At 39.3% G+C, this 12,196-nt stretch overlaps 1 protein-coding gene across 13 annotated transcripts in view; it reads left to right on the forward strand.

Annotated features, from left to right (window-relative positions):
• Positions 1-631: 631 nt before the first annotated feature.
• ABI1 (abl interactor 1) overlaps positions 632-12,196 on the forward strand; it is a 103,413-nt gene continuing 91,848 nt past the window's right edge. For all 13 annotated transcript variants that reach the window (XM_082647262.1, XM_082647268.1, XM_082647271.1 and 10 more), the window contains exon 1: positions 632-845. In XM_082647262.1, the coding sequence (XP_082503388.1) occupies positions 729-845 (117 nt within the window). In that variant the 5' untranslated portion in view covers positions 632-728. The remainder of the gene's footprint in view (positions 846-12,196) is intronic.

A 12,196-nucleotide genomic window follows, 5' to 3' on the forward strand; every position in this document is an offset into this window, starting at 1 on the left:
CAATGTTGAGTACATTGCTTGGTATAGAGCTGTTAATATCAAGTGTTGCCCAAATTTTAAGTGAATTGAGGAAGTTTAGAAAGTAAAGCCTGCAGAAGTTTAGAAAGTAAAGCTTGAGTCGCGTTATCTCTAACAAAATAGAGGAAGTAAAGATTTGGAGTTTTCCATACTCTAGTCCTTTTAAATCCTTATCAGATGGGTATCTGATTCAAGGGCGTTTCCTAGTTAACCAAGTTCTGCCAAGCTTCACAGCCTTCTCCGGGAACCGGTTTCATTCTCTAGAATCACCCTGTGGCGCCATCTCCCGGAGCTGTCAAGAAACTCGGGATTTAAACCACCACCCTTGTTCCAAGTTCTTTAATTGCTCTCCTCCCGGGTCTTTTTCTGAGGTTCCCTGGACGCATGCGCTTTCGATGGGCGGCCAAGCCAGCGAGAGACTACAATTCCCAGAAGGCCATGCCAAAGGGGGGGGGAAAAAGCCCGTGGTTGCGGGAAGGGGGAGGGAAAGACAGGAAGGCTCGCGAGAAAACGAGCTTGGGGAGGCTGCGAGAAGTGGGTGGAGGCGGGTGGAGAGCGTGAGGAGAGCGAGGAGGAGGTGCCGTCCCACAATACCAGGCGGGAGGGCGGGCAGGCGGTTTGTATCCGGGCTGTGAGGTGCTCGAAACCTCCGCGGACCTTGCAGCCTCTGTCTCTTTAACGCGAGAGGAAGCGATGCAGAGGGGTGGAAAATGGCAGAGCTGCAGATGTTACTAGAGGAGGAGATCCCGTCTGGCAAGAGGGCGCTGATAGAGAGTTATCAGAATCTGACCCGGGTGGCGGACTACTGTGAAAACAACTACATACAGGTGAGGAGCGCGGGCGCGCGGGCGGGCGCTGCCGGCCGGGCCGAGGACCCGCCGCCGGCCGCCCGAGTGACTAGCCCACTGGGCGGGGTGGGGAACTGGCTAACCTCAGCGGCAGCCCCAACCCCAGCCCCAGTCCCAGTCGGGGAGAGAGCGGGTGGCCGGGCTGCAATACAGGAAGTGGCCGTGGTGGTTGAAACCCATAGAAGCGGAGAGAGAAAATGGGCGAGGGAGCCCGGAGCAGCGGCCGCCGCGGTCCGGCGCCCCCCTGCCGTCCGCCTCCCCGCGGGCTCGGCCCCCCGAGCGCGCTGCCCCCCGGCCGCCCTCCACCCGCTGGCCTTCCGTCCCGGAGCCCCCCGCCACCTCTCCGCCGGCCGAGGGTCTCGGACCGGGCGAGCGAGCGGAGAGCAGAGGGCTGGGACGAGGCTTGGGGAGGAGCGGCAGGAGCGAGAGGAGAAGCGGGGGGTGCGTCGGGGGAGGGTGGGTGGGGGCGAGAGTATGTCAGTTCAGCCCAGAGGGTGTGTCTTTTATTTATTTATTTATTTTTAAAATTTGTCGTGAGTCACATCACACAGACCTCCCCCGAGGAGAGGAGGAAGCGGGTGGGGAGCGAGGGAGGGCGTAGAAGAGAAGTTAAATCTCCGAATTCCGTTAATTGAAGGTTTGTAAATCTGCCCGCCTGTCCGTTTTCAAGTCGGGTTTTCTCCCCCGCGTCTCATCATTTTCACTTCCGCCCCCACCGTAATATATTCTAGAGGTTGTTAGGGCGGTCGTTTGTGTAAAGCACAAATTATCCTTAACTGCTTGGAAAAATGGCTTCAATACTCTCTCTTCCCCAAAAGTTCTTGAACTGCTGGCTTCTTAAGTAACTTAACTTAAAATAGAATGGTGTAATCGCCGGTTGCTTTTTTCCTGAGGTTTCTCTCTTTACAGTACATGTAGAGAATGAATCCCCGAACTAGAACCAGAATGTCAAATATGTCATTCTAAATTTATTAGAAAATTCTTGGGACCTTACCTATGGCAGATAGTCGGTTGTTTGCTTTTATTTTAATGATTGAAAGTGAATTATGTTGTGTGGTAGTTTGGTGTGTAGATCTTTAACTGCATAAACTAACAGTTTGCAGTAGAAGCAAATAAAAGTAGCAGAGTCCTTTATATCAATGTAATGGCACCAAAAATTCGCTTGTTAGTGGTAAGGCATGACCAAAACGTGGTTTCAGAGGCTGGGGTTATTGCAGTTCAGAACTAAAGTATTTATAGCAATGCATCCCACGTGATTATCATTTTTAAGAACCAGTGGTTTCTGTGTTGGCAGATGCTTTTCCTCTATTTTTAGAAGGAGATACTGTTTTCAGAATATTTTGAATGTTTCTCAATTTCCATATTAGTAACATTGTATCTTCAGTAGCACTACTAGGAGTTCATCTCACAAATTTTTTCAAGCTTTTACTTTAGGAATTCCACTGATAAACTTGTTGAATGCCTGCCACATCTACTGTATTACTTGTTTTTGCAAACTTTATATTTAGCTTTTAAAAAAATATTCTAAAATCTAGTAGAAATGTGGATATAGTTTTCGAGCAGAAAAATTTTCTGTAGGTTATCGATATTAAAAATAAACATGTTTTATTCAACTTCACATGAAGAACTTTAAAATTGAAGTGAATCTCAGTTTGCTGAAGGTTTTAAAGATTTTGAAAGTCAGAGGGAGAGCACAGAAAGTTAAATTGCCCCCTTTCTAGAAAAGTCATTTCTTTGTAGAAGTCAGCAGATAGGCACTTCATAAAGGGGTGGCTTCTTTTCGTTTTGCATGTTGGGAAATCTGACAAATATATGGTGTGTTAACTGCTACGTGTTTGCCAATGCAAACGTGTTTTAACCTGTCTTTTGGCTATTTCTTTTTCAGGTAGTTGTGTGCTGTACATTTTTTTTCCCCTGACCCTTTTCTTTTCTCCTCTTGCCACCGTAATTTTGAAGCACTTTAAAATTTCATTATATCCCTAATAAAATAAATCATGTTATTTCTCACATAGTCTTTTAAGCATGTTAGTACCATGATGCCAAGATCCACTGTCACTGGCCCCAAGTTTTTTTGGTGGTCCTAAACTTGACACCAGTGAGATATTTAGAAATACTGGGGAGGGGGGGAAGAATGAAATTCACACATAGCACTGTAATAGCTTTTAAACTTTGGGCTGCATGAAGCTGGCCACTAGCTCCCTTCCCAGGAGGCTCAGACAGGGTCACGCTCTGACAGGCTCAGAAGATGGTAGCTGATTTTGTGATGTGCTGTGGTGCTGTGAAGAAGGAACACATAGTACTAGAAATATCCATTTAGATGTCTTTTGAGATCTCTCTGTATCCCTTCTGTGACCGATTGGATAAGGGCTAACACCCTATGTAAACATACCTTCTCTTGGGGAAGGTATATGGTCACTTGTGTTTTGTGAATTTTTTTATACCCAAGGTGAGTTAAATTATTGCCTGAGTGATTTTTATCCTGAGAATTTACTTTTCATTTTGTTGTTTTCCTACAGTTCGGAAGTACAGCTCAGGTAAGGTGTTTAGCTGGCAAGTTCTTTTGGCTGTAGTGCAATTGAGTCCTTGAGCACTTTATTAGCTCTTTTGGTCTTGTTGACTTTAATTATTAAATTGTATTATTAATAGCAAAACTTCTCATAAGAGTCCACTATCTTAAAAAGGACAGGGTTTTTGAAATTCTTATGGGAAAATAATATTCAAAGCAGAGAGTGTACTTTATATAAACATTTATATAGACATAAAGAAAAATCTTTGCCTTTTCCCACCTTTAGTTTGAATTTTCTGGTGGATTGTGTCAAGGACAGTCACTCTTCAACTTGAAGAGTTGTTTGTTCATCTGGCCAGTTCTCTTTGCTCTACTTTAGGGTCCATACTGCCTTTGTCATGGGGATTATTTTGAGGAATAGGGCAGAGATCTAAGTGAAAAGGAGTAGAAACTGGTTACGAAAGGTTTCTCAGCATAGATAGGGTAAGGACAGAAAAGTCTCCCTTACAGCTTAACTTTTTAAAAATTAATTAATTAATTAATTAATTAATTAATTCTTTTTGCGGTACGCGGGCCTCTCACTGTTTTGGCCTCTCCCGTTGTGGAGCACACGCTCCGGATGCGCAGGCTCAGCGTCCATGGCTCACGGGCCTAGCTGCTCTGTGGCATGTGAGATCTTCCCGGACCGGGGCACGAACCCGTGTCCCCTACATCGGCAGGGGGACTTCCAACCACTGCGCCACCAGGGAAGCCCAGCTTAACTTTTTAATTTAATTTTTTCCCCAGAATTCCGCCAACAGGGGCTTGTTTGGGTTAACAAGTATATACTAAAGTCTGGGAAGATGAAGGGGATGTCATCAGTGAGCTACTTAATTTAGCTTGATTTCCTCCACCCATGACGTCAGTTTATATTCATTTGCTCATTATACCCATGTGATCTTGGAAGGCAGATAATTTTTTGAGGGGGAGCACTTTAGAGTAGGTAAAAGCTGACATTTTTGGTACTTTACAGTTTATTCCAGTTTATAAACTAATGTCACTTAAGTATTACAATAATTATGATCATTTTTTCTTTCTTTTTTTTTTTTTAAACAAATGAGCAATCTGAGGTTCAGAGACGTTGAATACCTAGCCTAAAGTTCCATATCTTGTATGAGATGGTGCCTAGAATCAAACCCAGATTTTCTGATTCTGTATCCTAAGTGGATAAAAAGAAATGTATGAAAAGGGTAATAGAAAAGGGAAGAGTAACTTGCTTCTACTTATTGAGTACCTACTCTTTCACAGTCTGTGCTGGTTGATTTGTATTACCTTTAATCCTTACAAAAACTCTCTGTGATAGGCAGTATTCTCTTCCAGATGAGGAAATTGGGACTTGGAAAAGTTAAATGAATTTTTGTTTGATCACACATTTAGGGATTGGCAGTCAGGATTTCTCCCTAACTCTTGACAGGCTCCAAAGGCTATGCTCTTTCCATATCACACTGTCTCCAGATGTGAATGAGTCTAGAACTCAGAGTAGTTCAGAAATGTCATGGAATAGATTCTGATGGGTCATGTCTGGTAAACTAACAACTGTTTTACTGTTGTTTCCTCTGCGTTCCAAGTTGTAATACAAGAACAGGTGTGTTTGTAATTTGGGGACTTGCCCAATCACAAAAGATGGTAACTTTGGCACTTGAAGTATTGAATTACAGGAATCATAGGCTAGTTTTTCACTGAGCTCAGTGGATCCTCTTCTCTTGTGCAACTTTGCCTTTTATTTTTTTTCTGTTCTGAATCAGCTTTGCAATTGTGATAAGGAAATTTGTAGAAGAATTAGTAGAAGTTAGCAAAACAAAAAAATGTCTTGAAATATTTTGGGTAGTTCTGATTTCCACACAAACTATGTTCAGGTAAAGATGTCAAAGTGCTTGCTGAGATTAGGACAGATTGGAAATGGTAGAAATCTTACTTGCACTTGGAAGTTTGAGTAAAACAGTGGCTAGCAAAATTAGAGATATAGGTTGGAAATCTAAATGAATTAAACAGGGTTTTAGTAATGTACAACATGGTAACTCTAGTTAATAATACTGTATTGTATAATTGCTACTAGAGTATATCTAAAAAGTTCTCACCACAAGAAAGAAAAAAAAAATTTTTTAATTTGTGTGGTGATGAATGTTAACTGGACTTATTGTGGTGACCATTTTGCTGTATATAAAAATAGTGAATTATTATATTGTACACCTGAAACTAATATGGTGTTATATGTCAGTCATATCTCAATAAACACAATAAAATGGGATTTTAGATAATTTTATGAAAAATCCTCAGTTAATTGTTAGATTGACCTATATCGTGTCATAACATTAATTAAACATTAACGCTGCTGTCAAACAGGCAGAATCTGACCTTGCATATTAGGTCTTAATGAAAGTCCATTCATCTCTCTTTTTTTCCTTTTGTAACTATAATATAATAAGAACTTTACGTGTGGTACTGTGATCTAGTTCTGGTGTGTTTAGATCCTCAGTTTTAGTAGGTTTGTATCTTTAGAAGAGGGTTTTTTAAAGAAAATTGTTGAAATAATCCCTTAGGATAAGAACACTTTTCTAATTCCTCTTATGTGCTTCTGCTCTCTCCAGTTGGTTCTGATAGCTGAAGAATACTAATACTCCTTGAGGTAGAAAAGAGGTATTTGGGCAATTTGGATTCTGATCTATGACCATTTATTTATTTATTGGCCGTGCTGTGAGGCGTGTGGGAATCTTAGTTCCCTGACCAGGGATCCCCCCTGCAGTGGAAGCTCGGAATCTTAACCACTGGATAGCCAGGAAAGTCCCTCTGTGGCCATTTAGAATAACTGTATCTTCAGTTAAATTATGTCCTAGGAATTAGAAATTTGTGAGTTAATAGGCAAGAATGTATTAGCCAGAGAAGAAGAGTGCTAATATTGGGACAAGAGTTTGAGTCAGACATTAGGAGATTGTGTAGACGTAATTCCATGAAAATAGTGTTTGTAAGAAAAGTAAGGTAAAAGTGATAGTTGAAAGGTAATTTTGGAGCATTTAAAAAGTTTGAATTTGGGGGGAGCTATATATTTTTTCTAATGTCTTTTTGTGTTGATTGTAATTTTTACTGAAGTTATGGTTTGACTTTTGAAGAATAATAGTCAAACCCTGGGGCTACAAATGTTTTAGACCTTAATATTTATTTAATAAGACGCCATCCTAAAAAATAAGGGATTTTTTAAAAAAGTATGATATTGAGAAAATGGCAATTGTTTGATTTTGGAAAATGTCAGTTACTGGATTTTGTTTTTAAAGGAGATAGCTAACCTGATGATTTTAACTGTAAACATTAATTCCATAGAAAGGAGACTTGAAGTTTTTTAGTATTACCACTCTGTGTCAACCCAAATAGGTACACTTAACTAACTAATTTACTAATTTTCTTCATTTACAAAATGAAATTTTCTGAGAAATAGTTGGTAGTGAACTAGTATTTGTGAAAAAAATCTGGAAGCAAAACAAAACATCCTAAGGAAGATAATATTTATTTGTTATCAGATTCTAATTTTGATATGCATCTGTGCTTAGCAAGTTCAGCAGATGTTTGTGGAATTGTGATTTATATCAACTAAAGAATATTGGTAGTACCATCTCAGGTATAGCTTAAAGTATAAGGAAACCATTTAAAGTCTTATTTTACTAATTTTTAGCACAGTAATTAAAAACTCATATACTCAGATGTGGAGAGAATGGCATAATGAACCCCGACGTGTTCAACATCCAGCTTTAACAATTACCAACTCATGGCCAGTCTCCTTTCATCTGTAATCCTCTCCTGTCTGTCTGTCATTATTGTAAAGTCCATCTTTGATGTATCATTTCATCCATAAATATTTTAGTACGTGTCTCTAAAAGATAAAAGGCTTATTTAAATCCATTGCACAATTTCTATATGTGGGGGAAAAGATAATGAATGTTATTATGATTTATTTATGACAATAAGGAGTAGAGAGCTTTAAAATAGTTAATGTATTTTAAGTTTACAAACCATTTTGTTAGTAATTCCTGCCATAGGTTGATTAGAATATAGCTATATTATATGCTTCATAATGGAATTTAAAAAATTGAGCTGTAAGTCATATAATATAAAACCAACCATTTTGAAGCATACAGTTCAGTGGTATTTAGTGCATTCACCATGTTCTGCAACCACCGCCTCGATGTATTCTAAAACATTTTCATCACTCCTCGGGAAAGCCCATACCTGTTAAGCAGTTTGTCCCCATCCCAACCCCCCGGCACCTGGCATCCATCAGTTTGCCTTGTTTCTATGAATTTACCTATTCTATATATTTCATATGAATGGAATTATACAATATGTGGCCTTTTGTGTCTCTTTCACTTATATAAAGCGTAATGTTTTCAAGGTTCATTCACTTGGTAGCATGTATTAGTACTGTATTCCTCTTTATGGCTTAGTAATGTTCTAGTGTATGTATATTATACCACATTTTGTTTATTCATTCATCCTTTGATGGACATTTGGGTTGTTTCTACCTTTTCGCTGTTGTGAATAGTATTGCTATGAATATTCATGTATAGTATTTGAGTGCCTGTTTTCAGTTCTTTTCCATATATACACCTAGGAGTCCTTCATAGTGGTATTTTGTTGTGAAATACCTAATTACCTAATTTTGCACGTAGATAATTTTGAATTTCTACCATTGTACTGCAGTGTTAAGAAGGAATTCCAGGCATGAACATACACTCAGAACTTCAGTGTGGATTAAGGCTTGGAGCCTAATTTTCCACTTTATATGTAAAGTTAATTTTCCCCCTGATTACCAGAGTAATATCAAATACGGTAATTGCACGAATTTTAAACTTTTTAGAAATATATATAGCTTAGACAGGACAAGTTCCTTGTAATATCACTCACATATACAGCTTTCAACGAATATATCTAAACTTTATATTGTACAATTGGTAAACTCATATTGCTGATAATAAGGCAGAAAGTATTTCAGTCATAGTATACTTTAAAATTAAAAAATTCTAACACTTCTGTGAGATTATCTAATTATTAATTCAAATGTGAATTATATTCTTATTTAGAGCTTAAATGAAGCATAGTACGTAAGATGTGCAGTTGGATATTCTCAACTGCTTTTGATTGGAGCAAAATTTTATTATTTATCTCCTTGAAACTTAAAGGAAACAAAAATACTGTTAATGAAAAAGTGTATTACTGAAAAAATTTAATTTACCTTTAGTTTGTTTCCTGACTTTATGTTTAATTACTGTTAGTAATTTCTACATGGTGTGATAAAATTGGGTTTGGTAAATTTTATTTTCATTTTCTTGAAAGGCAAGTGTGGTACTTTGTGGAACCCTTTTTATTTGGGCCATGGGGAATTAATGCCCTCTACTTAAACACCAGAAAGGTATGTAATGCAGCATATGGAAAAAGATACTTAGTTCAAATACTGGCAACCTAAGACTTGTAGTAACAAACACTTTTAGAAGGCAGTGTAGTGGAAAGGGTTGATTAGTGCCATTTAAAAATCATGGTTACCACTCAAAAGTGAGGCCTCAGTATAGCCCAGCAATCCCACTTTCTTTTTCCACGTCATTTAATTTAAGTTAATTAATTAATTTATTTTTTGGCTGCATTGGGTTTTCGTTGCTGTGCGCTGGCTTTTCTCTAGTTGTGGAGAGCAATGGCTACTACTCTTTGGGGTGCGTGGGCTTCTCATTGTGATGGCTTCTCTTGTTGTGGGCACGGGCTCTAGGTACACAGGCTTCAGTAGTTGTGGCACGTGGGCTCAGTAGTTGTGGCTTGTGGGCTCTAGAGCGTAGGCACAGTAGTGTGGCTCACGGACCCAGTTGCTCCGCGGCATGTGGGATCTTCCCAGACCAGGGCTTGAACCCGTGTCCCCTGCATTGGCAGGCAGATTCTCAACCACTGCACCACCAGGGAAGCCCTGGCAGGCAGATTTTTAACCACTGCGCCACCAGGGAAGTCCTTCCATGTCATTTTACACCATAAACTGTTTTAAATTTTCTCTTCCCTTTTAAAATCTCTTTCCTTTCTCATCTTTTATTTCATAGAGAAAATAGACCTCATTGTATAAGACATATACTTTCTTACCACTACATTTCCAAGCCTACTGGTGTCCTCATTCGTCCTATTCTGCTTCCTTCTTGTAATGGAGGAGAGGTGTGCTTCCTCCTAACTAAGGTCAGTCCTTATCTTTGCTCTGGGTCCCATCCTTGCTTGCCTTTTTAGAAAACTTACACTTCTCATATCTTTATTTCTTCTCTCCTTACTGATTTTGTGCAGCCAGAATTGAAACATCTCAAGCTTCTTGATCAGTGTTTAGTTCTTTTCTTGCTTGTTTTCTCAGCATCACTTCACACAATTGACCATTCCCTCTTTTTTTTTTTTTTTTTTAAAGCTAATTCTTTGGCTTCTGTGATGACATTCTTTTCTACTTTTTCCTGTTACCGTCTGGCCCTTTGTTCTCCCTTACCTTGAAATATTACAGTGACTTTGTATGAGCTCCTTTCTACACCTACCCCCTTAGGCTGTTTTAGTTATTCCCATCTGAATGATCTCTCTTCCACTGCAATTTCAATCCATATATCTGCTTGTTTGAGTCACAGGTACCTCAGACTTATAGAAACTGAACTCATCCCCTTTCCCCAGTCTCTCCTACTACTTACTTTCCGCTGACTCACGCACTCGAAACCCGGGCATCGTTCTTGGCTCCTCCATTATTCTTTCCTGGCACCTCCTTCCCCAACTACCACTACTGATTCATCTGTACCAGGTCCTGTTGAATCTTCTTCTTAAATCTGTCTATTCCATCTCCTAGTGTAAAGCTTATACAACTGCTGTAGCTTCTGTCTTCTCATCACCACGTACCCCCTCTGATCACCTCGCTATTATCCACACTGTGCCACTTGAATGTCACTTTCAAAATGGAAATCTGATCATGTCACTTCCCTGCTTAAAAGTTAGTCAGTGATTCCTCATAAATATGCAGTTTCACAGCGAGGCCTATTAGGCCATATGTAGCATAGCTCCTGTCTTTCTAGTCTTACTGCATTCATCCCATTACCCTCGTCTTAACCAGTCAGTCATATTGGCCTTTCAGTTTTTGAAATTTCGTTTTTTTGCCTTTGCAAATGTTATCTGACTAGAAAACTTGTTCCTCTTGGTCTGAATATTATTCATTTGTCAGGTCTTATAGTTCAGATGAAAAATTACTATATTCATTCATTCATTCTTCATTTGATCAAAATCCTTTGAGTACCTACTAAGTGTCAGGTACTATCCTAGGTACCACAGATAGAAATATAATGTGAGCCACATATCTAAGTTAAAATTTTTCTAAAAACCACATTTAAAAAGTAGGAAGAAATAGGTTGAAATTAATTTTAATAACATTTTATTTAACCCAGTGCATCCAGAATATAATTATTTCAATAAGTTATCAACATAAATAGTTTGTTAGGGACTTCCCTGGTTAAGAATCTGCCTGCCAATGCAGGGGACACGGGTTTGAGCCCTGGTCGTGGAAGATCCCACATGCCGCAGAGCAACTAAGCCCGTGCGCCACAACTACTGAGCCTGCACCCTAGAGCCCGTGAGCCACAACTACTGAGCCCACATGCCACAACTACTGAAGCCCGTGCACCTAGAGCCCGTGCTCTGCAACAAGAGAAGCCACTGCACTGAGAAGCCTGAGCACTGCATCGAAGAGTAGCCCTTGCTCACCGCAACTAGAGAAAGCCCATGCACGGCAGCGAAGACCCAACACGGCCAAAATTTAAAAATTTATATTAAAAAATAGTTTGTTAATGAGATATTTTACATTCTTTTTAAAGTACTAAATCTTTGGAATCTGATTGTGTTTTATACTCGCAGCACATCTTAGTTGCTGCAAAGACAGTGAAAAACTGGGACAATTAATACGTGGGAAATCCTGTGAAATGTAAGGATAGTTGGAATCGAGGTACTAGAGTAAACTGCAGAGATAGAAGTTGGGTGTTTAGAATGTGGGATTTTTAAAATCTAGATTTTTGGAAATGGTGTAATTACTAGTGATGACCATGGGAGGTTTTGACAGTGATGAAGAAAAAATGGAAGAAAAAATTGTTTTAATTCAGGAAGTCAAATGACTGAGAGACAAGAGTTTTGGGTGGATTATCTGAGTGAATGTTGACATCACTAAGAATATGATAGGAATAGTGATGAATTAGTGAGTCCTTAGCGAAGGAGGGGAATAATGAGGATGTTGGTGGATGACAGCAATAAGGTTTCTTTCTTAAACACCTCTTCCCTGTCCTACAAAGTCAATTTATACCCTATTAAATGCTCTCATAGAATCCTGTATGTTTCCTCTGTGGTGCTCATTACATATGTTTGACACTTGATGCTGATCTACAAGAAAGCAGGTTTACCACGTTTGTCTTGTTTATTCCCATATCTCCAGTGCCAGGCACATAAACTCTCCAGAGTTTACATGAACTGTTTAAGGAGTCTGGAAGCTTAGTTCTGGTCCTCAGTTCTATCACGAATTAGTTGTATTTTAACCAGCCTTTAACTCTTTTATTTTATCTTCTAAAAAAGGGCGAGTTTGAACTAGATTATGTCTAAAGTTACAATTCTGATGGTTTTTAGTAGAGTTTGTCTCTAACTTTTAGCCCTATAGTTCTGATGTTTTTCATTAGTTTGTTTCTGAGTTAGTCCTTCAATTTCCTCTAAAAAAAAATCGCCAATTTACTTACACTTATTCCTTCTATTTCGTTGTTAACAAATGTTA

The sequence above is a fragment of the Grampus griseus genome, assembly GCF_964374135.1.
Source record: "Grampus griseus genome assembly, chromosome: 2".
NCBI lineage: Eukaryota > Metazoa > Chordata > Mammalia > Artiodactyla > Delphinidae > Grampus > Grampus griseus.